We start from the raw sequence: 23,354 nt of genomic DNA on the forward strand, positions 1-23,354 counted from the left end.
CATATAATTGCAATAAGGCAATTATTTTTACATACAAAATAATCGATAACGAATCAAATGTTAAACATCCATCGTCAAGTGGAGCTAAAATGACTATACATTCAAAACAAATGACTGGTTTGCGAGTATTGGTGATTATTGGGAAATGGTAAGGATAAAATAAGTCTGTTAAAATATAAAAACCGCCCTACCTTTTTTTATTTTATTTTTTTTATTTTTTTAAAGAGCATTCCTGTGGATATTTACAAAAAATAACTTAAGGTCACGTGAGTTATTAATTGTTCATGCGAAGTAAATTGTTAATTTAAAGGTATAATGACAAAATAGAAAACTTATTTTAACTTTAAACTGTTCACTCACTATATATCATTGGATAGGCATAATTTCACTAAGGTTTAAGGTTTTTACTAGTATTCAGGACAATAATCATCACATTCTATAAGGAATGGCAAACAATTAGAATTGATATAATTTATTATTTTTCATATGAAACGTCATGACTGTCAAATTGGTAAAATAGAAATAATATAAAAAACGGATCGGAATCCCCCCCCCCAAAAAAAAAGCCCTAACAGACAATATGAAAAATGTTTGAAGACTCAGTTTTATTGAGCCTTTCTAGGATGGTAGTGGTAAATGCAAGCAACCGTCCTCACAGATTGGCATCGCCTAAAACAGTATTTGCACGCAGTGTTTATCATTTTTAAGTGCTGTCATAAAGAATTTAAGTATGAAGATTTTAATAACTTCAGTATCAGCTAGATTCAGTGATACAGAGTTGGCCAGTAAATCGGATATAACCTGTTCATGTCTGATAGATGAAGAAACAACCACTGCAACAAAATCTCAACACATCACATTTAAGAAGAATTAAAATTTCAAGGTCAAATTTTGACACGGATGTAGAATAATTTGATAATGTTGATGACACATTACAGTACACACTTACAGTGATTTGATGTTATGTTATTTAGGAAATATATATCAATTTTGAGTGCATTGATGCTAAATCATGCACGGTTCTAGTTCAGATGCTTAGGAATATAATCACAAAGATCGATAGGCCTGAGTGTTTTATTAAAAAGCATTTGAATGATAAACCATACATTATTATATTACAATGCAAGAAAAATTAATTACCATTTTAACATACTAATAAAAAAGGTAAGTGATAAATTTTAAAAATATGCTGATCTATATTGAGCGTAGAATTTTTTTTGTTCCGACGTCCTTTGATTTAATGACGTGCACACATTCTTTTTTGTTGTTGTTTTTTGTTGCTGTTGTTGTTTTTGTGCTGTGTATATATCGTGCAATAATGAACATAAAAAGCCTGTCTATTTCATAGGGCGAGTTAGAAGTTGAAAAAAGTGTACAGCTGAATGAAAAAAGTTAACTGTTAAAGTTAATAAAAAAGATGATTAGAATAGCACGTATTGTCTAGAAATTCAATGATCCCTTCTACACAGTTAACATTTTTTCCTGTTATGCAAGGAGACTGTTTCAATTTTTGTTCTCTTGCAAACATTCATATTAAGTTGAATGCGTGATTGTATAGACATAACATGTTAATATAGTTTCACAAACCGGTGTAGCATACTTTTATAGAGTACTGTGCAAAACTTTACCAAGCGGATTTTTATCAGGGCGGTATATATATATATATATATATATCTCCCACTTGCATTATATTATAGTCACGTGTAGACAAGTAGCTTCTTCTGAATATGACAATTGAACATTATCTCTAATTTATCTTTTTAATGAAACATTTTGGTATTTATAATAACAATATGGATATAAAGTTTAAATTCATTTTCCTAATTTTTGGAATGAAGTTTATTGGAACCGTTGTGTGTGGTAAGATTTACATTGCTTTCCTGCATTTAAGTTATACATGATTGGTTGTTTGCCTGTGCTTCTAAGGACAAAATATTATACATCAATCTTTTTTATATCTTTTTGATGCTCAATTGATTGATAATGACGCAATTGTATTTTTTTATTTCTACCTCTATAAAGACATTTTTACAGCTATCCTTATAAGTTTACTATTTTGTTGTTTGTTGACTTTACACGGAGGCGTATGTGTGTGTGGTTAAGTTGCCCCGTACGCTACTTTAGTGTTGTTATAGGGTTTGGTCGTTCAGGATGATTAATTCCTGCACTTTAAGTATTGAAGCCGGTGCTCGGGGGGGGGGGGGGGGGTGAGGGGTTTTACACGTTTTCATTATCCCTCATGCACAGATTTAATCAAACCGAGTTTAAATTTTTATGTGAATAATGCTTCCAATGGATCACCTTTTTTCAAGATTTTATTGGCATGTTAATCTGATTTTATCTTAAAACCTAGCAGCAAGTTCACTCCTTAACAAACCTATTGCCATATAGCATTGTCTATACAAGTCTATGTAAGTATGTGTATACAGTGTGCACGAAACCACAACATTTGTCATCTAAACGTGACATTTGTTTGCCATAATCATTCTTGATACATCATAAAACGAATTTCTAGGAATTAAAGTACAGGGAAACGATGGTATATAGTATATATAAATTCTGATGAATAATGCATCACAACATTTTTAAAGGTGTCATTTAAAAGCAATTATAAAAATATATAACTGAGTAATATCTTAAATTTCTTTAATAAACGATTTAAAATGTAAACTGCTTTACATGAAACAGTTGTTTACGGACAAACTCACGCGAGTTAAAACCGTTGTAAAATGTGATTTCATTATCAAACCAACTGGCAAATGACATCGCACTAGGACGTAAAAGCACGATTGTACAAAATTATATAACTAATCGCAGAATTAACGAACCAAACGTATACTTTTTGCGGTTTTATATGCGGTTGCACATGCTGCTGCAGATGATAAAGCACGGCAAAAGGCGCTTTAACCCACTTTTATTGTGCCCTAAAGTATTTTACGCTTTTCAAAATGTGTCGCATGTAACTCAAAAAGTATTTGATCTAGTGTCATAAAACTGTACAGGAATGTTGCTCAGCATGTGCAGCTGTGTACCTGGGTTGTTTTTGTGGATATATGTTGTATTTATAGAATTATTGCCCTTGACTTAGTGAAAATTTGCAATTTTCAACTTCTGTCGCACATATTTCAATAGTATTTGACCTGGAGTCATGAATCCTTTAAGAAATGTTGCACAGCATGTGAAGTTGTGCACCTGGGGTTTTGCTTGTGGATTTACTCTGTCTTGTTTTAGTTATTTTCATTGACTTCATAAAAATTTACAATTTTCAACTTGTGTCGCAGGTAACTCAAAAAGTATTTGACTTAGTGTCATGAAACTTTATAGAAATATTGATCAGCATGTATAGTTGTGCACCTGGGTATTTTTGTGTGAATATATGTAGTATTTTTAAAGTGATTGCCCTTGATTTAGTAACAATTTACGCTTTTCAACTTGTGTCGCACACAACTCAAAAAGTATTTGACCTAGTGTCATGAAACTTTTTAAAAATGTTGATCAGCATGGGAAGTTGTGCACCTGGGGTTGAGGTTGTGGATTTATTTCTGTTTTGTTAGAGTTATTGCCCTTGACTTAGCAAATATTTGCAATTTTCAACTTGTGTCACATGTAGCTCAATGTAGCTCAAAAGTATTTGACCTAGAGTCATAAAACTTTACAAGAATGTTAAGTTATTGCCATTGACTTCGATAAAATATAAGCTTTTCAACTTGTGTCACATGTAACTCAAAACGTATTTGATCCAGTGTCATGAAACTGTACAGGAATGTTGCTCAGCATGTGAAGTTGTGCACCTGGGTATTTTTGTGTGGATATATTTTGTATTTTTGCCCTTGACTTAGCAAATATTTGCAATTTTCAACTTGTGTCACATGTAGCTCAAAAGTATTTGACCAAGAGTCATGAATCCTTACAGGAATGTTGTTGAGCATGTTAAGTTGTGCACGTGGGGTTTTGCTTGTGGATTTATTCTGTTTTGTCTTAACTTAGTGAAAACCGTTTTATTATGCTGTGTTATTTGTTCCTCGAGTGCTTGAGTTAGAATTAACTAACTTTACAGGAATACTGATCAACATCACTGTGAAGCTATGCACCTGGGGTTTTGCATGTGGATTTTCATTTTTGTTAGAGTTATTGCCCTTGACTTAGTATAGATTTGCACTTTTCAACTTGTTCATGCATGACTCAAAAAATAATGTTGGTCAGCCATATACTCATGCACCTTGGGGTTTGCTTGTGGATTTCATTTGTATTTGTAAAGTTCTTGCCCTTGAATTAGTAAAAGAATTTTAGTTTTCAATTTGTGGCACACGTAGCCCAAAAAATATTTGACTTAAAGTCATAAGATTTACAAAACAGTGGAGTGTGGGGGCACCCGCGTCCTATGGACACATTTCTATTTATCTTTTAATCCATTCCCTTTTATTTAATGGTTACAAACTTTATTCATGAATCAGTAAAATGAACATTCAAATACTTCAATAAAAGTTTATGTTATTGCTGTTTAATCAGTTATGGGTTAACTCAATGTAATGTGTCATATTTTTGTTAAGGTAACTGCCTTGAGTTTGAGGGTTTTAGTAGTGTTGTCCCGATTGTCTCTGAAAATCGATAACTAATCGGACCACCCCATAATCGGCAACAATCGATAGTCCTTTTTAAAAATCGATTATTTTAATGTTCTACCACGGCTGAATTGCCTATGGTGTAATTTTTTTACATGCAGTCGAAAAGAAGTTTCCCAACCGAATTCCGGACAATTCTAACGTATTTTTTGTATTCAAAACCTATTTAACATGGTTTATACTACTTTAGAAAATTATAGTGTGTAGTAACATAACATTATAAACATATATATCTACTGTAGTTAAATTAGTGATCTACAATACTACTCATTGATATTTTGACATGCTGACTAGTACTAATATTGAATGCCATAAAGTTGTATTTTACAAAAATTTACTGTCACAAAGTAGTATTTAGGTATTTGTGTTGTTTGCTTTGAATTCAAAGAGCAAATCATACTAAAGAAAAAAGGGCCATTATAAGTGCGAAACTCGATGGTACTATCGGCAGACAATCGATTGTGATGGTCCGATTATCGATAGTGATTTTTGAGTCCGATACCCAACACTAGGTTTTAGCCCTACTCATCTCGCGACCATGTGTCCACATGTGAAACCGATGTAAGTTGTTAGAACTAATTACACAAACTAGCTAAAATGAATATTTTTAAATTGAAACTTACAAATTATGATCTCTTTGTTTCATTATTTTGTTCAAATTGCCTTTCAAGCAGCATGCATTTAGATGCATTATAACTTTTATAAAAAAATGAAAATGTATTAAAAGTAAAAAAGGAGTTAACATATTGCAAACGGCACTTGCAATCCACGTAAATTACCTGCTAAAAAGAGGTCAAAATATACAATAATAGTTCTTACTACGTAAGTCATGCAGTAGAATTATGATGATAAATATTGCAAAATCAGTCATCAATCGCTAGTTACATGTAAATTATTTCTTTGATATTGAATCGTTAACCTATTTCTTACAATCTTAATACATTTTATTTACGTTTGATTTCTTTAAATATTATGGCTAATCGGGAGGGATTGAACTTTTAAAACATAATTATTTATTTCATTTTTTTGACATTGTGTACAATTAACTTTACCCTTGGATTGTTCAATTAGACAGCATTGCGAAATTGCTAATGCAGTAACACTTTTGGTAATATTTCTGCTCGTTTCGGATAATAAAAATATAACAAGAGTTTATTTAAATAGATACTATGCTCAAATTTGAAATAAGAAAATAATGATTGCTTCACAGTCTCTTTGTAAATATAAAAACTATTTTTTTACTTCGCCGAAAAAGATATTTTGTGTTTAAAACTCTAAACGTTGTAGGCGGTTACAATATGAATATATAGTGTCATTGAAAATTGGCAGTGTTTTTAAGAACAGACCAACTTTACTTGACCTGTAATAGGGAACACAGCTTCCCATACATAGTTTATTATTTCTTTTACTCAAATTGGACTTATTCAGTAAGAATTTCATAGATTATAATACATTTCTGTGATTGAAATAATTTACTCAAGGATGACCATATTATATCTTTAAAGTATACTCACAATATAGGCCGTCACATTACAAGACCACAATTTATCTAGAGTTGTTTTATCTTATGTCTGATGCATTAATTAATGATTGTTGATGGCAATGATTCAGTTAAACAATATTTGTTTTGTAATCTTTTCATTTACATAAAAAATATATAAATATTAATTTACGTATTGAGTCGGAAGCTTAAACAACAATGATAAGGTGGCATTTATGCTATTCCTGAGGTTTTAAACATTTGTTCAGCTCAGAATATGTAATGTGAATACCTAACCTTTAATCAATTAAAAGTGTTAAACGAGTTAAAGTGCTTTAAAAAGAAGTTATACTCAACTCTTTCCAAAGCATCTTTAAATCAGAGAAAAAGCCTTTACAATCCACACTGATACATTGTGAAATGAAATAATAAAATATACAAAATGTACGCGAGAATGAAATAACAAATATACAAGAGAGTAATTTTGACAACAAATGCATGTTACACAAAGCAAAATGGACGTGATAATCGATATAAGTGTGGGCTAATAAAATACGCGAAGAGTGTTTCTCAACTTTCATCGTTTATTTGTTCTTTTTTATTCTTTAACAACCAAGTTCTTGTTTTTTTTTGTCTAGCCGGAAATCAAACATAGGTCTAACACCCTTAAAAACAAAACTTCTTTTACCATGGCTACTTCGATTGTACTCTATAGAACGCGAAGGGTACGTCCGCTATGAAACATTTAAACTGTTATTTTCACATCAAGTTTTATACAACAAAGTTTGCTTCTTTGCAATACAACATTGAGACAATACACATGTTATAATAAAAGACCTTTTAAATCGTCAATGTATATCAAATGTAATAAATTATTTCGGCTTAGAAATGATCATATAAAATTTGAAAAGTTTAAAGGTAAACTCAGTACATTGTAAATGCCTAATTTATTTAAATATTATCAAAACCAATTACGAAATAAATAATGCTAAATTACTGTTAAAGAAAAACGGTCCTAATGGTAAAGGTTGTAATATTAATTAAAATTTCTTAGATATATAATTATGAATTTATCTTTTATAGCTGAACTTAAAACTTCCACTCAATTTGACGGACGATAACTGAAAATTAAAGTTGTGGAATTACGTGTCAATTTTACAAAATAATTGATCGAATGCAGGAATATCAAGAGGGTGCTCAGAAGAAAAAAAATGGCAATCAATGAATAAAAAGCATTTATTGCAGACCGAAAGATTTTGATTCCACTCCATCAGTAGTAGTAGTTATATATAAGGGATTATAACCACTGCACATTTTGGAATATGGATACAATCGGGAATATGCATCCAACCTTGACCAAATGCGATTGGACGACGAGAATTCACGAAGCGATTCGTTAGCGTTCGTGATCGGTTTTTGGTAAAGGTAGGTAGTAAAGTGTACTATGTGTTTACTCGCGATGCAAGCGATTTATATATTATTATATAGGCCGTAATTTTCCTTTAAACAGAGAGATACGTAGTTTTTGCTTTAAACAGACGACATGTCGTTGTGACAGGTATTAGCCTAAGGGTAGTTGTGTATTAACCTGTATCACGCAGAAGTTATATAGAAAAATCTCACTGTTGAAACATTTAGCATCAGAGCAAAACATCGAACGTTACAGTTTCTTGAATATAGAAAATAAATTTCAAAAGTATTGATAGAGGATCATGGCTCAGAAACGCTCAGCAGAAGTTACGAGGACTTAAGGAGTCAAAATTTTTGAAAAAGATAGAAGAAAGCGAAAACGATGTGAAACTAGACAGCTCTGTTTTATCGTCCGGTTTTAAAAGTTTTCTCGAGTATGATTTTGTGTTGAAAACATTTTCAGTTACACTAGAAAAGGAGCGCGAGAATGGAAATAGGTGGGTTTGCTTTGGGGAGGAAAAAAACTGAAAACATCATAAAACTTCTGCCGGCGATAGAAAAGCTCGTTGATAGGTATACTTGTAAGAGATCTTCCAAGAATATAGACATACCGTTTGAGGCTTGTCGCGGTAACATCGGTGACTTGATTACTGTTGTTTCTTTGAAGGAGAACAATTACAAGAGAGGTCATTTCGATGTAGACATTCGAAAATGCGTGAAGATGGAAGAGGGATCATACAGATATACATCAGAGGGTGTGCGATTTACTCAGTCACTGATAGCAGTTTTAAACGAAACTCTTCTCGGTTACAAATCTACCATCACTCAAATAACAGACCGGACTTCGGAGGTGATTTCGATGACCACGGCATTTGTTATTATACGAGAAATCAACGAACTTGCAGACCCTCGACAAAATTGTCAAGGTTGTAAATCACAACATCCTTCTCAGAAACAGCATATGGTTGAAGGTGGCTGTTTGTCTACTGATCAGCCGACATGGGAAGAGACCTGCAACAAATTCTGGCAAGTAGGGAAAAGTTTGATCAAAGACGAAGATGTTCAAGACCTTGCAGTAAGAGCTGTATCACGTATCCCAGAAATGCAGGTATGTAATAGTAGTATTTCTCTTCTTCTTACAATAATAATGAAAATAATAATAATAATAATAATTATAAAAGTTATTGATTTTATTATATTGATAACATTTTTGAGGTTTCATAACTTTAAAACTAACTCGTGTAAGTATTAGGCTTTACATGTACATGTGAAATCATTTGTTCTTTACTGTTAAACCTTGCTTTCCATATATTTCAGAAACAATTCATACCAGGACTCGTTCCAATGGAGCACACGCAAGACAGTGACTTGAAGGATTACGTTTTAAGAAAAGATGAATTGAAGGATAGTCCGAAGAAAACAAATATTATGTCATTATTTAGATAATTAGTGTGTGTTGATTTTTTTTTGTTATTCTTGGTGACATGGTTTATTTCGTTTATATGTAAAAAGTTCTTTTATAGCTTTCTAATAAAATATGTTTGGTTTCCAGAATATGAATATATACATATAGAAATAATATATATATAAGTATGGAATGATGTTGTTGTTGTTTATTATTTGCATAGAAGTAACCAATAGAATCCGATATTTTCCGGTAGAAACCGGAATTTTCCGGTTAGAAAAACAGTTGACCTCCTTTTCTTTAGGTTTATATCATTCGTTCAAAACACCTACTTCTAGCATGGCACAAGCACATGTTAACATTTGTACATCGGCGAGTAATGACACAATGGGGTCTATACTGTATGAAAATGATTCGAGTAACATTACTAGCGAACTAAATACAGTAAATAGTAACAAGCGTAAAGTTAGCTTGAATCTGGATGGATGTCACCATGTGTCTGTGTTTCAAAATGAGGAGGCTCGAGTGGTTATAAATATAAGAAAAGGAACGAGATCGGTTAATATTTCAAAAGAAGTTCTGATTCAGTTATGTGGTTTACAACAAGTGATTTTACAATGTTGTGAATTTATACAGTCATAATAATTTATCATGAATTTTCGAGAATATTTAAAATCTCTTTACTTTGATGTAAGCAGTCCGGTGTCCTTTAGCGGTGCAGAAAAACTGTATCAAGTTATCAAGAAACAAGGGAAATATAAAATTTCGAGAAATAAAATAAAACAATGGTTGCAGGAACAAGACGTATATACTCTTCACAAAGACTTAAGTAGAAAATTTAAAAGGAGGCAAATAATAACTTCAGGTGTAGACATACAGTTGGGCGTTGATTTAGCCAGCGTTGCGAACACTGCAAAATTCAACGACGGCATAAATTATTTACTGATAGTAATCGACGTATTTTCAAAGTATTTATTCGTTCAACATGTTAAGACTAAACGAGCTAAAGATGTTTTAGAAGCGTTTGAACTTATCTTACGTCAAGGACGCAAACCTCAAATAGTCTATTCAGACAAGGGCGGAGAATTTAATAACAAGTTGTTCAAGACATTTCTACTGAAAAGAGGTATTAAATATTTCACGACTCAAAACGAAAGCATAAAGGTTTCTCCGGTCGACAGACTTATTCGTACGCTTAGAAATAAGATGCACAAACTCTTTCAAACCACCAGATCATACAGATACATAGAACACTTGCAAAGTCTTGCAAACAGTTACAATGCGACTCCTCATCGCAGTTTACCTGAGCAGATGGCTCCATCAGAAGTCAATAAGGAGAATGAAGCCGAGGTCTGGGATTACATGTATACTCGAAATACGCACAAAGGCAAAAAACTCCGTGTAGGAACACACAAACCCGAGCTTAAATATAAAGTAGGAGACTTTGTTCGTCTTGCGTATAGCAAACATACATTCCAGAGAGATTATCAACAAAAATGGACATCCGAGATATTTAAAATTCATGATCGATTTGTAAAACAAAATATTTCTGTTTATAAAGTTGCAGACTTCGATGGAGATGTAATAGTCGGAACATTTTATGAACAAGAATTACAGAATTACATAAAAACGAAGACGCTGTATGGATTATTGAATTGATCCTCAAGAAAAGAAAACGGAGAGGCACTGATGAATACCTTGTTAAATATGAAGGGTGGCCTAATAAATTCAATTCGTGGGTGAAAAAAGATGATATTCAAAACGTAAACTGATAGAAAATGTCGTATTACATGATTTTTCGAAGCGACCAGGATCTCGATTATTATCCAAATAATAAACCTTATTGTTTTAAAATCAAGTTGCGGCAAAATATAGAATTAAATGGAGACTGGGAAATTGCGTTGGCAGAAATAACTCTTAGAGAAGCGATCAAAAAGGAAGATATTTTGTATATCTACTCGGATATATGTGGAGAGAGCTTTATTAATGGAGTGAATGCTACTTTGTTGAGACGAGTGGTTGTAAATAATAACGAAAACGCCGCATTTTCCTCTTTTTATTATGTACCGTTGATAAAATCGGAAATTAATGAGAAAGAATTTAGAATTACTAACTATCAAGGGGTTACAGCAAAACATTTAAAAAATCCTGTTACTCTAGTGGTACATTTAAGATCACACAGATCATAAGGATATTAAAAAAATGAATGACAATCACCAATACGTACCTAATTATGAAAAATGGATACAATTTTATTAATCTGTTGGAAGATCAGAACATCCTATTTATTTTCACCCGGGAAAAATCTCTGATAAAAAGATAAATGGAACTATTAACAAAATTGAACAAAACCGAATAATTCCAATTGAAACACGTGATCAGAAATGCACAGATAAAACACCAGGATTGAAAGTTGAATTCGTTTCTCCGGCTCAGCAGATAGTAGAACAAGCAACCAGTGAAATAAAACGTGAAATGGAGATACACCGACTAAAAATCAGTCTCGCAAAAGCACTCATCGGGATAAGAAGAAGAAGAAGAGGAAGAATACTAGAGTGAAGGGAGAATATGTCGGCAATCAATTCTGATTATTTAGTTGAGGGACAACCTAGCGAACTGGAAATATTTAGCATAAATCCTACCCAAACAGCAGTAGACAAGTTATATTTTCAACAAGTACTACCATTTGGACAAATAACGGATACTTCTCCGATACAATTTACAGTTAGTGGTCAGAATGGCATGGAGTACATAGACACAAAACGAAGTTTCATGAGTATTAAAGCAAGGATTGTACATCAAGATGGAAAAGCGCTAGAATCTGGTGAAATTATCGGTCCAGTCAATCTTCTTGCCCATGCATTATTCGATCAAGTTGATGTTACGATACAAGGAAAGTTTATAACTTCATCAACAGGTAATTATCCATTCAAGGCATACATACAGACTTTACTACAGTACGGTAATGATGCAAAGTCTTATTATTATCAATTATCTACTCAGTGTTATTATCAAGACACACCCGGACATTTGGACGATAACGATGGGAAAACAGGTGCGAATGAAGGTTTCAAATTCAGGACAGAACTTTTTTCTGAGAGCAAGAAAGTTCATATGTTCGCGCCGATTATACACGACGTGTTTCAACTGAATAGATACATTCTTAATCAGTCAGCGATGAACATAAAATTCTACGGATCTAAACCTGAGTTTTACTTGATGACAGACGCTTTAATGCAGGCTTACAAAGTAGTCATCGACGAAATGGTGCTAAATATATGCAAAACACAAGTCAACCCTGCTGTCGTATACGCTCATAGTCAGCAATTAGAAAAAACTAATGCCAAATATCCGTATGTTAAAACGGAAGTGAGGTTAGCCGCAATTTCTCAAGGACAGGTTAATTTTAACATAGATAATGTATGTCAAGGGATAAGACCGAACAAGATTGTGGTGGCATTTGCTAATAGTCAGTCAGTTTCAGGTTCGTACCAGACCTCACCATGGAACTTTCAAGGATTCGGACTAACAGAACTAACGGTATCAATTGATAACATCCCATGTTTAGGTAACCCCGTGAGATTAAATTTTGATGCAACGAACGGAGTAGATACAACGGAAGCTTTTCATTGGTTGTTTGAAAGTAGTAAGAAATGGCTAAGGATGAAGGCAATCAAATCACTCAGACCGATTTTGCAAAAGGATTTGCTGTGTACGCGTTTGACATCGAACCGGCTTATCAGGACAGAAATTATTTAACTTCAGTAAAACAGGGAATCGTTAGAATAAGTGCAAATTTTGCAAGTCCGCTACCGTCTCCAATTACCTGTATTATCTACACAGAAGGGGTCGGTTACTTTGAAATTAATAAAGCGAGGGATGTAATTGTGTACCAGTGAACTTAAACCGTGAATACATATTCAAATTCTGTAATTTATAACCAATAACTATTTTATTTTTAATCATTTATAATTGTTATAGCTGTGTATATGTATAATACATGTAAAATTTACGAATATCTCTATTTAATAAACATTTTGTTAACTAATGAGTGTGAACAATTAAGAAACGTTAAGAGTTTGTACAACAGTCAATCTGTCAACAACGTAAATATCATTTCTTTTTAAACTAGAATTCAGTATTGATATCGTTATTGGTGTTTAAGTAGTCATATTAGGAGGGATAAAAAAAGGTTCATTCTTTCCTGTAGTTTATTCGATTCTCTGACGTTTATAGCTGCTAGAATCAACCATGACTTCATTACAAAGTAGTCCTCAAGACTCAACCGAAGATACTGTCACAACTAAAATAATGGAATCTTTTACTGAAGAAAATGTATTTCACATGGAATCGAGAAATTTAAAATGTCACTTAAATGTTATTAAATGGATTGGTGTTGTAGTTTTACTTTTCGTTTACACATCTATACCTGGAATAATAATTCTAAATGATCAGAAAGCGCGTTCAGTCGATGTTTTGGATTACAAAATTGAGATGCAACAACAAAACGAGACTGCATGTGTCTTTATTAAGCAGTATGATATTTATCACGATACATACGTCACAGTGTGTAATAGGTATGGAGTTGTCGTGCTAGATATAAGACGATTTTTCAACGACACAGCATCCATTATCGGAATACAAATCAGTGAGAGACAGTGGATTAAACTAAAACAAGTTACACCTTTAGTAGATAAAGCAATTTCTGAAGCTCGAACATATTGGAAAGACTTGAAAATTTTGAAATACAAAAACGAAAAGTAGACTCAAATATGTGAGACATATCGTTCAATACATAAATCAGCTTGCTATGGCGTGGTAAGAAACACAGTCATTGTTACCGCTAGAAAGTCCGTGTACATTAACATTGATTTCTGCTTCCAACGGAGGAAAAACATTTTTTGTAGAAAGACTTCTCAGAAATTCAAATGGAATGTTTACTGAAGATATTTCGACTATTGTTTATTGTCACGGTAGTTCTTGGCAACGAATATTTGATGACATGCTTGAAAGCAAACCTAATATAGTTTTTAAAGAAGGAATGCCGACAGAGAACGAGCTCGAGTTGTTATTAAAAGATCCCGGTCACTCTTGTCTTATTTTAGATGACTTGATGACAGAAATAAATAAAGACAAAACAATGGAAAAACTTTGGACAGTTCATTCACACCACTATAAAATGTCGATTATTTATTTGACTCACAATATGTATCAGAGGACCCCATCGGCTAGAACGATAAGTCTAAACACGCAATATTACGTTCTGTTTAAAAACCATAGAGACATTCAACAAATTCAGCATTTTGGTAGACAAATTTATGGAAATAAAAGCGGGTTTTTTAACAGAGCATATCAGTTAGCAACTAGTCGAGCGTGGGGGTACTTGTTAGTCGATTTACACAGTCATTCGGATGATAAATATAGACTCAGAACTAATATATTTCCAAATGAGGATTGCATCGTCTATACTCCGGAGTAAAACAGATGAAAAATGACCGACGTGTTGAAAAAGGAAGCTACATTTCTTCAATACTTTGTTAAACTTAGCGATAGTGAAAAGAAATCAATATCCAAGCATCTGACAAAATCTCAAACATCAGCAATAAGTCAGATTTTGTTCAACGCTATTAAAGGTACGTTTCAGTTGAACAAATCGCAAACATCGGAGTAAAAAAGGTACAGAACTTCTCTTTATACTATTGCTGACAAGAAAACGTCTTTACAACTAAAAAGGAATTTGGTTTCAAGGAGAATTCGTCAAGTAACCCTAATATTGAAAGCAGGGTTGAAGTGGATACCAGACAATCGCTGAAGCTATGTCAGCGAAGGAACTTGTACTTCTATCGAAACAAAAATACAATCTTTTAACAGACAAGCATTCTGTGGAGAGCGTGTCTGTGCATACGCAAACGCTCGATGAGAAAATTCTTGAAAAAAGTGTAGAGAATGAAGAAACTTCAAGCGAGCTACGTGACAACAGGGCTTAACAAAGTAATAATACCACAAAAGCTGTTCGGATGTCATCATGGGGGAATGTGCCTGGAATTCGGAAGAAAGAAATAAAAACTAAACCAAAGAAATATGTCAGATGGATTCCTTATTGAAAATGTTTAAAAGGGGAAAAAAACAACAAGTAAAATTCAGGAAAACAGGAATTTTATTTACAATATGTTTCATTTCAAATCTCGCTGTTAAAGCACAATAGATAATACACACATAATAATAATAATTTCTATCTCATATTTTGTGTAATATACATTTTTTTTATAATAATGATATTGTACGATTTGAATAAAAGTTAAACATAAGTCTGATATTGTATTCTCTCTCTCTCTCTCCAACATTTTACTAATTTCAGAAGGTAAACAAACTTTTACAGGTTGAAAGAGTCTAGTAAACGTTGTACCTCATCTTCTTCCTCCTTTTGTTTTTGTTTGTATTTGTTAATTGAATAGAACAATATCCAGCGGTTTGATGTGAATTCCGTCTTGTAAAACAACCCTTTTACAATAAAAGTAGTAAAATGTCTGCTTTGGTTGAGAGTATGTAAAAACAGAATTATTAAAAGTTCTTATACCCCTGTTTATAGCTGTAACAGGATTTCTTGTTCTCATTACTTCTTCAAACTGATTTAAGGGATTGAAGAATTGTTTATTCACGCCTTTTAAACTGTATTTAACATTCGTTATTCCTCCTGCAACAGCGTTTACTCCTACGTAAGATTTTGAACAAAGGCCTATAAATTTAGTCCCCTTAAATTCTAATTTCATTAAACCTGGAGTTCTTGAATCATACTTATTGTGATGTTCACAGCATTCTCTGGGAAGCCAAATGTTTTCAAAACAATCACCAGTAAAATCATCTCTACAGTTTTCGTGAAGTGAAGACAAAACTTATTGGCGCTTCTCGGGTTTGACCGCATCCGGTAATGATTCACTTGATAGAGCAAAATAACACGAGTCGGTGTCCATTTCAACCATTTCAAAGTTTTCCCTTTCTGTATATCTATCTAAAAAGTCGTAATAAAAAGAAAGCATGTGTAATTTTGCATACTGTAAAATCGTGAATCCTAAATAAACCGGAGAATCTATGGATATATTCGCATTCGCAAATTCAGATTCAAAAATCATGTCTCCAAGTTCGTTTAATTGACGAATTATTAATCTAGGATTATTTACAGCAAAGCAGGCCTTTTTAAAACCTTCTACATACTTAACCCTGAGAAATTTTTCTTTATTTATGATGGTTCCACCAAAAGCTGAATTTCCAATTAATTTTGATAACGCGCTCCTCAGCTCTTGAGATTTATTGACATCACCTGCACGTCTATCTCGTGTAATACTATCACCAAAGTCTTTAAAACACGACAGTTTATTAAATTCTACCACTTGGTGGATTCTTGTTATTTCTAGTCCGTGTTTTAAGTACCACTTTAACAACGGAGAGGACAACAACAGTCTTTCAGCTTTCATTCCATTAACCAACAGGGTACGCGGTTCCTTTGAAAGTCCGTACTGCTCCACGTGGCTTTGCATATGCTCCCCAAAACACTCAAAAGGCACCTCTGTTGTACAAAACAAGGGACTCATTTCTTCGAAATACTCGTAAGGAGAAAGGCAAGTGTTTGGTTTGTAGAAAACATCATTCCAAGATGTAGGTACGCGAATATCAACCTCAATGAATCCAAAAAGTGTCTCATCAATAACCGACTTGAGAATCGCCGACTCTTCAACAGCACCTTTATTACTGTTATAAAAAGAAGGATAGCGGTGCTCTACAAATTTTCTCATTTCACTATTTTCCTTAAGTTGCTGTCGGTATTCGCACTCCCAAATTGACACGACATTATATCCTTGGTATTTTAAGTATGCTATTCTATGTTTGGTTCGAGAATACCGTTCTGTTTGTATTTGTTGATCAGTAGATACTACACAACTATGTCCGTGAAAATAGCAACCAAGAAATTCGTACGCAGTGTTAGTCGTACAATCATATCCGTCGAGTAAGTATGGTCCTACTCTTGTTTCCACTCCGTTGTTCATTTTATGTTTAATTTTAACGTGACGACTGTAATTAAGCCATTCCATCCAGTCGTACATCACCTGATATCTGTTTGTAGACCTAACAGGACGAAATCCATGTTCTCGTTTCCGTCGAATGTAATTTCCACATGGCATTGGTTGACAAATACAGTATAAATATAAAGCATTAGCATCGTATCCTACAATAGACTTGCATGGATACTGTTCATTCCCTCTTATATTTGTAATGTCTGCCTCTTGCATTCTTGAAAATATCACGGATGGACCTCCAATTATATTTGCTTTCAATACATGGTACAAGTCTTCGTCATTTCTATCAATCAACGGAAAATTAGCCCCTTTTCCTAATCCTGACTGAAACATACTTTTTCTTGCGGCACAGGGAACAGATAAACAGTTTTTAAATATGTCTATACCCTTATCTACAAAGTGTAATCTATACTTCTCTATTCCTTCCACCATCGGCAAAGTGTCTAGATTATTGTAATATTTCAAAAAGTCAAAAAATGTTTTCATGTTGTTTTGACGCCAGATTTTTAGTAAAGATTCATATCTTTCATCTATTTTCGATATAGGTGGAGATTCTAACTTTAAATGCTCCAAAGCCTCTTTCTCTGATTTATTATCGTTTCTAGTAAGTTTTTCAAAGTCTATCCTGGTTGCGTCTTCCAGAGTGTTACATTGTTTTAATGTGGAAAAGAAAGTCTCTTTTGGTGGAAGGGATGGCTCGTCTAACACCGATAAGTTAGTGAAGTACTCATCAGGAAAGTAACTTTTTCTGTGTTTAACATCAAATGTTTGCAAAAACTTGTCATACGACGTACCTGGTGGGAGATAATTTATCATATCCAAGAAACGAAGGTTGTTGTTCGACAAATATATTAAGCATTATTTTTCTTTACCACAAACTTTTGTTGATTGGGTTTATGAAGTTTTAAAAGTTTTGCTAACTTATTTTTTACCAAATTTAAGTCATACTTGGCAGAATTATATCCAATAACGGGAATTTGTTTACAGTATGTTTCAAAACGTTCGCAAATGCGAAGAATTGATTTGAACATTAATTTCGAAGTTTCAGGAAAAGATCTGTACTCGTCTTTATCATCATCATCATCATCATCATCATCATCATCATCATCATCATCATCATCATCAACATCATCATCATCATCAGCAGCAGTAGCAGCAGCAGCAGTAGCATCACCTACATAACCATTATTATCATTTTCGTCATCATCATCATCATCATCGTTGTCATCACTCTCGATTCGTGTAGAGTTTAAGGCATGAAAAGGTTGAATAAAGTCATCATCATCATCATCATCATCAACATCATCATCAACAACAGCAGCAGCAGCAGCAGCAGCGGCATCACCTACATAACCATTATCATCATTTTCGTCATCATCATCATCGTTGTCATCACTCTCGATTCGTCTATGGTTTAAGGCATGAACAGGTTGAATAAAATCATCATCATCATCATCGAAATCACTTTCCATTCTTATAGTAGTCCTCGCATTCAGTGCACGAATAGGTAAAGTAGAATCAACAGAATCGAAATCATCAAGATTTGTACCTATGTTGCTAGCACACTCCGTACTGTTGCTGATGGAGGAGGTGGAACTGAGGTTGCTGTCACTCTCCCAGTTGTTATATTGCACTTGAAATGTACCTGAAGACTCGAGGTTTTTCAAACATTTATAGAAAACATTTTCTTTGCTCGTGGCGTATAGAAATTCATTCGAAAGCGGCTCATACTCCTTACTTTCTTTTGCTTGATTCTCATCATCATCATCATCATCATCGTCATCAGAGCTACCCAAATTAATGTCGTCTTTCATGTTCCACTGACTCTGTAATCTGTCTAAACTCGTAAACACATCTCTCCACCTGACTTTTGCTAACGCATACGCTCTATCAGATATGTCATTCATGTACGATATCATTTTATTCAGTAAGATGTCTGGGTCGGATTCAAGTAAGAACTAAGGATTTTCAAAACTATCAACATTACTGCAGACACTGACCGATACTGGCTGGTGAAGCTGTGTTTTGGTAAGTCTGTCTTCCGAATTTTCGCTAACTGTTTTAAGCATGGCTTCGAAATCAAATGTAACAAACCAAGGATAATTCTGTAAAGATGTATTCACACAAACCCCAAGGTCTTTTAGTTGATCGAAGATAGATTTCGGTGGAGTGTAGTAACCACCGCGGAATCTTAATTTTGTTGCGTTCTGACATGTTTTCTGGTGTTGAAGTAGATTATCTTTGCGATTAAATAGCTTGTCACACAATCTACATTGGAATTTTAAGGCGTACGATGAAAATGTTGATACATAACTGAGATGGTCTTCAAATAGATTTAAATTCATTGTTTTATTTGTCTCACCAGAGAAGACTTCTCTGGATCTGTATAGCACCTGAACAGTCTTATCTTCACTAAGTTCATAAACATTTATATTTGTTTCAAAACATTGCTCTAAATCGCACATTCTATTTAGTGTAACGTCTGTCAGTTTTAATTTCTTTGTGGAGCAATACTGTATCCAAGTATTATGAAATTCTTTAGTTAAAGTTTCGCATTGAATATTCTTTATTTTGTGATAAGACAAACAGCGAAAAAAGCATAAATTATCCGCGTATAATCTCTTGGTATATGGATTCTTCTGAAAGGATACTATACTCTTCGAGTGTAAGATATATTTCGGTAATGGTTGACTTAAACCGAGAGGAAAGCTCGTATTGTTCACATTATATAGTACATTTGAAATGAACACCGGGCGCCATTTTGAATTTGGCTTTTGTTTGTGAAAATAATTAGGAATATCCAGTTTAGATAACCGCAAAAGTAACATTTCAATGTCTTTTCTATTATTAATAAGCTGTGGGAATAAAAATATTTTATCGGTGTAATGCGCAGAAAAGTATCTGTATTCTTCCGACTCAACATGCTGTAAAATGAGTCCAAATGAAATATTAATTTTAAAAGCAGTTTGACTTCTTTCAAAAATATAATTAATTTGATCTTCCAACTGTTCCATTGTATTTAAATTTGGAACTGGAAAATTGTATGTACTCCTCACATCACCTTCTCTCACCCTTTCTCCCAAAATCAAATGTCTATGTTCTATGTAAACCCGCTTCATTCTATCATTTATACTCCCGTCGGCATTCTCCCATGGAGGACTTTCATTCCTCTCATCCCAAGGATAAAGTTGTAAATTCGAAGCAGTCGGTTGATTATGCACTAACATTCTGTGACGGTACAAATCTTTGTAGTCCGTAAAGCACTTGTCACATCGTCGACATTTAGGCTGAACGTGACTATTCTGGGACGTTCGCTGTTTTCCATTAGTCTCACTCTCTACGTTTTTAGTAGTGTTATTAATACAGCTTTTATTCTCAGTACTACTTCCCCCGGCTTGGTTATGCTTTAAACTGAATTCATGTTTTACTAAAAGTCCATGGGAAGCGAATATCGCGCCACAGGTTTTACACTGAAAACCTTTATTCTCCTTGACAGATTGATTCTTTTCATTTTTGCTTCTACAAAGTTTTTCATGTTTGAGTCGACCTCTGTAGTTTGTGAATTGCTTCCTGCATATCCCACATAGGGTATTATCCGTTTTTTTCACTAAACGCCCAGCACATTTCTTTTCATGTTTGTTTAGATTAAACTTTGTGGAAAATTGTTTTTCACATTTAGAACATATTGGTATCTCTTTATTTTTGTTGTTGTTGATACTAAAATTACTGTTGGTTCCATTGTTATTCTGGTGGTTAACAGTATGTCTGCTGGTAGAGTTCCTGAAATTTTAATAAAATAAAGATAACATTAGTATACGATTTGAGCATACGTACTGTGCAGTTGATGTTGACAAGACTTTACAGTTATATTGACTGAAAGACCTTTATCGAGTTCATTGTGGAATGATCAACAAACAAACAAGCATCCTGAACGAAATACCTGTCATAGTTCTCGTTGTTCTTTTGACGTTTCGCTAGTTTTCTATCATTGTCTTGGGTACTACGACGCTCCTCCTGCAAAATATATATATTTTATTATTACTTCAAAACAACAAAGTTGTCATCACCATCATCATCATCATCATCATCATCATCATCATAATCGACATATAGAATTTGTACCTGAATTGTAGTACCGGTTCTTCATGCTTTCTCATTCTTTAGTTTTCTATTTCATGTGATAGATATCTATATTTAAATTCTTTATAGAAGTAAATAAATTATATTATTATATTATTATAATTACCCATTATATTGTTTTTTTATGACGCGGCTCATTTGCTATTTCATTTGTTTGTTTGTTTGACAACAGACCCATTCAATTACTTCAACGTGTCAGACTAAATACTCTATATAATATTGTGTTTGTAAGCGTGATAGTACTCTCCTGCGCATCGGTCGAATGTTTCAATATCGCTCACTGTCTGAAGTAACGTGAGGTATTCCATGAGCTGCAAAGGGAGCGTAGCGTGAAAGATGTTGCACTTTTCAGTTTCAAGCGTGCGATTTTCACTTTTATTCGTTTTATGGCTACTTCCTTTCTTCAGAAAATATACACCATACTGCTTGTTGTACTGTCGTCAACCATCCTGCATATTTAATTACATATACACATATAGTATGTTAATTTAAGTAAAGTATTGAATTTAACTTCCGTTTGTACTTAAACCGTTACTTCAATCATTATTAAAGCGTCATTTTAAAATCAAGCAAACAATGCACACATATTGAATCATTTGACAGGAAACAAAACTAATATTAAATTTATTGTTCAAGTTTCAAGTTGAATCGTTTGAGGATGAGTTTCAAAGGAAACAAATTATCTGCACAATCTTTCAAATTCACTTTGTGCAAACATTCTGATCAGTGTAATCAAGATTACAGTTTGGTAATATATTGTATCGAATCACTACCTTGAAAATGCTGATACATAGCTTTTTTTCTTGCCTGGTCAATTTCATAATATCAGACAATCGTTTGGTATTCTATTAAGTATGTGTTCAATTTTAATATGCGCTTATTTCTTTAAATTTCAAATGAAACAAAAATACTGTCAAGAACCTGTCCAGTTCATTCCACGCTCAGTAATATACCAAAGGTCATATCTTTTAGAAAAATTCCCAAATGTTTTTTTTTGTCAAATGTAAGACAGACTTCAAAATCCAAAAATAAATTCGATTTAAAGTTAATCAATTTAATATGTTCACCTATTTGGAGATAAAATATTACATTTTCTTCATTTTATTTCAATATATATTGATGAACTGTCTGATAAAACTGAGGGTGACTCATAAAGCTAAATTTATCAGGCATAAACTTTAATTTAATGACATGGTAAAGTAATATCTATAATGTACTAGTAACTCAAACTGATTGCAGGAGTATGGCATAACATTATGAGCTTCTTTAGATAGGATATTTTTCCCCATCTTTCTTTGACCGCCTCTAATTATAATGGGCTTGTAATTTTCTATTATAAATATTTTTTTAACATTAAAATTTTAATTTTCAGCATGTCCGTCAACAGTACATAAGGATGTCAAAGGGTTTGGACCAGATTGTAAATACAGATGTAATTGTAAGAATAATGACCAATGTGATGAAAATGGAATATGCCCGCAAGGTTGTTTGTATGGATGGATGGGACCAGCTTGCCAATACCGTATGTCAGTTTGACATAAATAATCGTATACAAATGAAAGGAGTAGCTTCCATGTATTTATTAGATTCTGGATATAATAATTTCTTTAGGTCAAATATTTCAATTCAATATTTTTGAGATTATTAAAGAATCTGCATACCGGCGGGTATGGTGAAGATTATTTATTTAATGTAAAACTTGATATAATATATTTTCTCTATTTCATCAAAATATTCTATAATTTATGTGCAGATATTTGTTTGTACTTTAAACTGAATATATAAATGCACAAGAATTCAAATCTGAACGAAAATATCAAATAACTGACATATTCATGAAATCTAAGTATTTATACAATGATGATTTATGTTTAGTTAATCATGCATTAACATCAAAGCAAGCTATGCAGAGTGGAAATAGTCCCTTTTTGGGACACTTCGCAATAGATGGTGATGCAAGTTCATGTAGTAGGACAAATCCAACAGTATCAGAACAATTATGGTGGAGGGTCGAGCTAAATTACAAGCTTTATATAACTGGCCTTGTTCTCAATATACCAGGTTCAGCAACAGGTGTGTTAATTCTATATTAAGTTCTAAATTTGTAACTACAGTCAAATTGCAAGATTATTTCTTCATTGTGGCGGCGTTGCCGAGTGGTTAACGTCTGACTAGTAATCTAAGTATTGCTAGACGCGTGGGATATGGACAAGCCCTTGTTTCCC

General features: G+C 33.3%; 3 protein-coding genes across 3 annotated transcripts; 2 read left to right on the forward strand and 1 right to left on the reverse strand.

Moving 5' to 3' along the window:
• Window positions 1-1,744: 1,744 nt before the first annotated feature.
• Window positions 1,745-23,354, forward strand: LOC132735423 (uncharacterized). Its single transcript, XM_060722367.1, has 3 exons — window positions 1,745-1,860; window positions 22,502-22,651; window positions 23,005-23,354. Exons 1-3 carry the CDS (start codon window positions 1,764-1,766, stop codon window positions 23,220-23,222), a joined length of 465 nt encoding a protein of 154 aa, XP_060578350.1. The 5' UTR covers window positions 1,745-1,763; the 3' UTR covers window positions 23,223-23,354.
• LOC132735421 (uncharacterized) lies at window positions 7,891-8,958 on the forward strand. The gene is made up of 2 exons (XM_060722364.1): window positions 7,891-8,620; window positions 8,830-8,958. Exons 1-2 carry the CDS (start codon window positions 8,000-8,002, stop codon window positions 8,956-8,958), a joined length of 750 nt encoding a protein of 249 aa, XP_060578347.1. The 5' UTR covers window positions 7,891-7,999.
• On the reverse strand, window positions 18,933-20,769 carry LOC132735422 (metacaspase-2-like; the record flags this gene model as incomplete). Its single annotated transcript, XM_060722366.1, is given in 1 exon segment — window positions 18,933-20,769. A coding segment is annotated over 1 exon segment (1,822 nt), but the record flags the coding sequence as incomplete, so codon positions are not given.

This window comes from Ruditapes philippinarum, unplaced genomic scaffold (genome assembly GCF_026571515.1).
Source record: "Ruditapes philippinarum isolate M1 unplaced genomic scaffold, ASM2657151v2 ctg4709_1_1_1_1, whole genome shotgun sequence".
Taxonomy (NCBI): Eukaryota; Metazoa; Mollusca; class Bivalvia; order Venerida; family Veneridae; genus Ruditapes; species Ruditapes philippinarum.

Bases quoted from the DNA above. Each gene is read 5' to 3' on its own strand.
- LOC132735423 (XM_060722367.1), top strand. From the start codon at position 1,764: ATGAAACATTTTGGTATTTATAATAACAATATGGATATAAAGTTTAAA. The intron at 1,861-22,501 runs GTAAGATTTACA...TTTAATTTTCAG, and splicing joins TATTGGAACCGTTGTGTGTG to CATGTCCGTCAACAGTACAT. The intron at 22,652-23,004 runs GTATGTCAGTTT...ATTTATGTTTAG, and splicing joins GGGACCAGCTTGCCAATACC to TTAATCATGCATTAACATCA.
- LOC132735421 (XM_060722364.1), top strand. From the start codon at position 8,000: ATGGAAATAGGTGGGTTTGCTTTGGGGAGGAAAAAAACTGAAAACATC. The intron at 8,621-8,829 runs GTATGTAATAGT...CATATATTTCAG, and splicing joins CACGTATCCCAGAAATGCAG to AAACAATTCATACCAGGACT.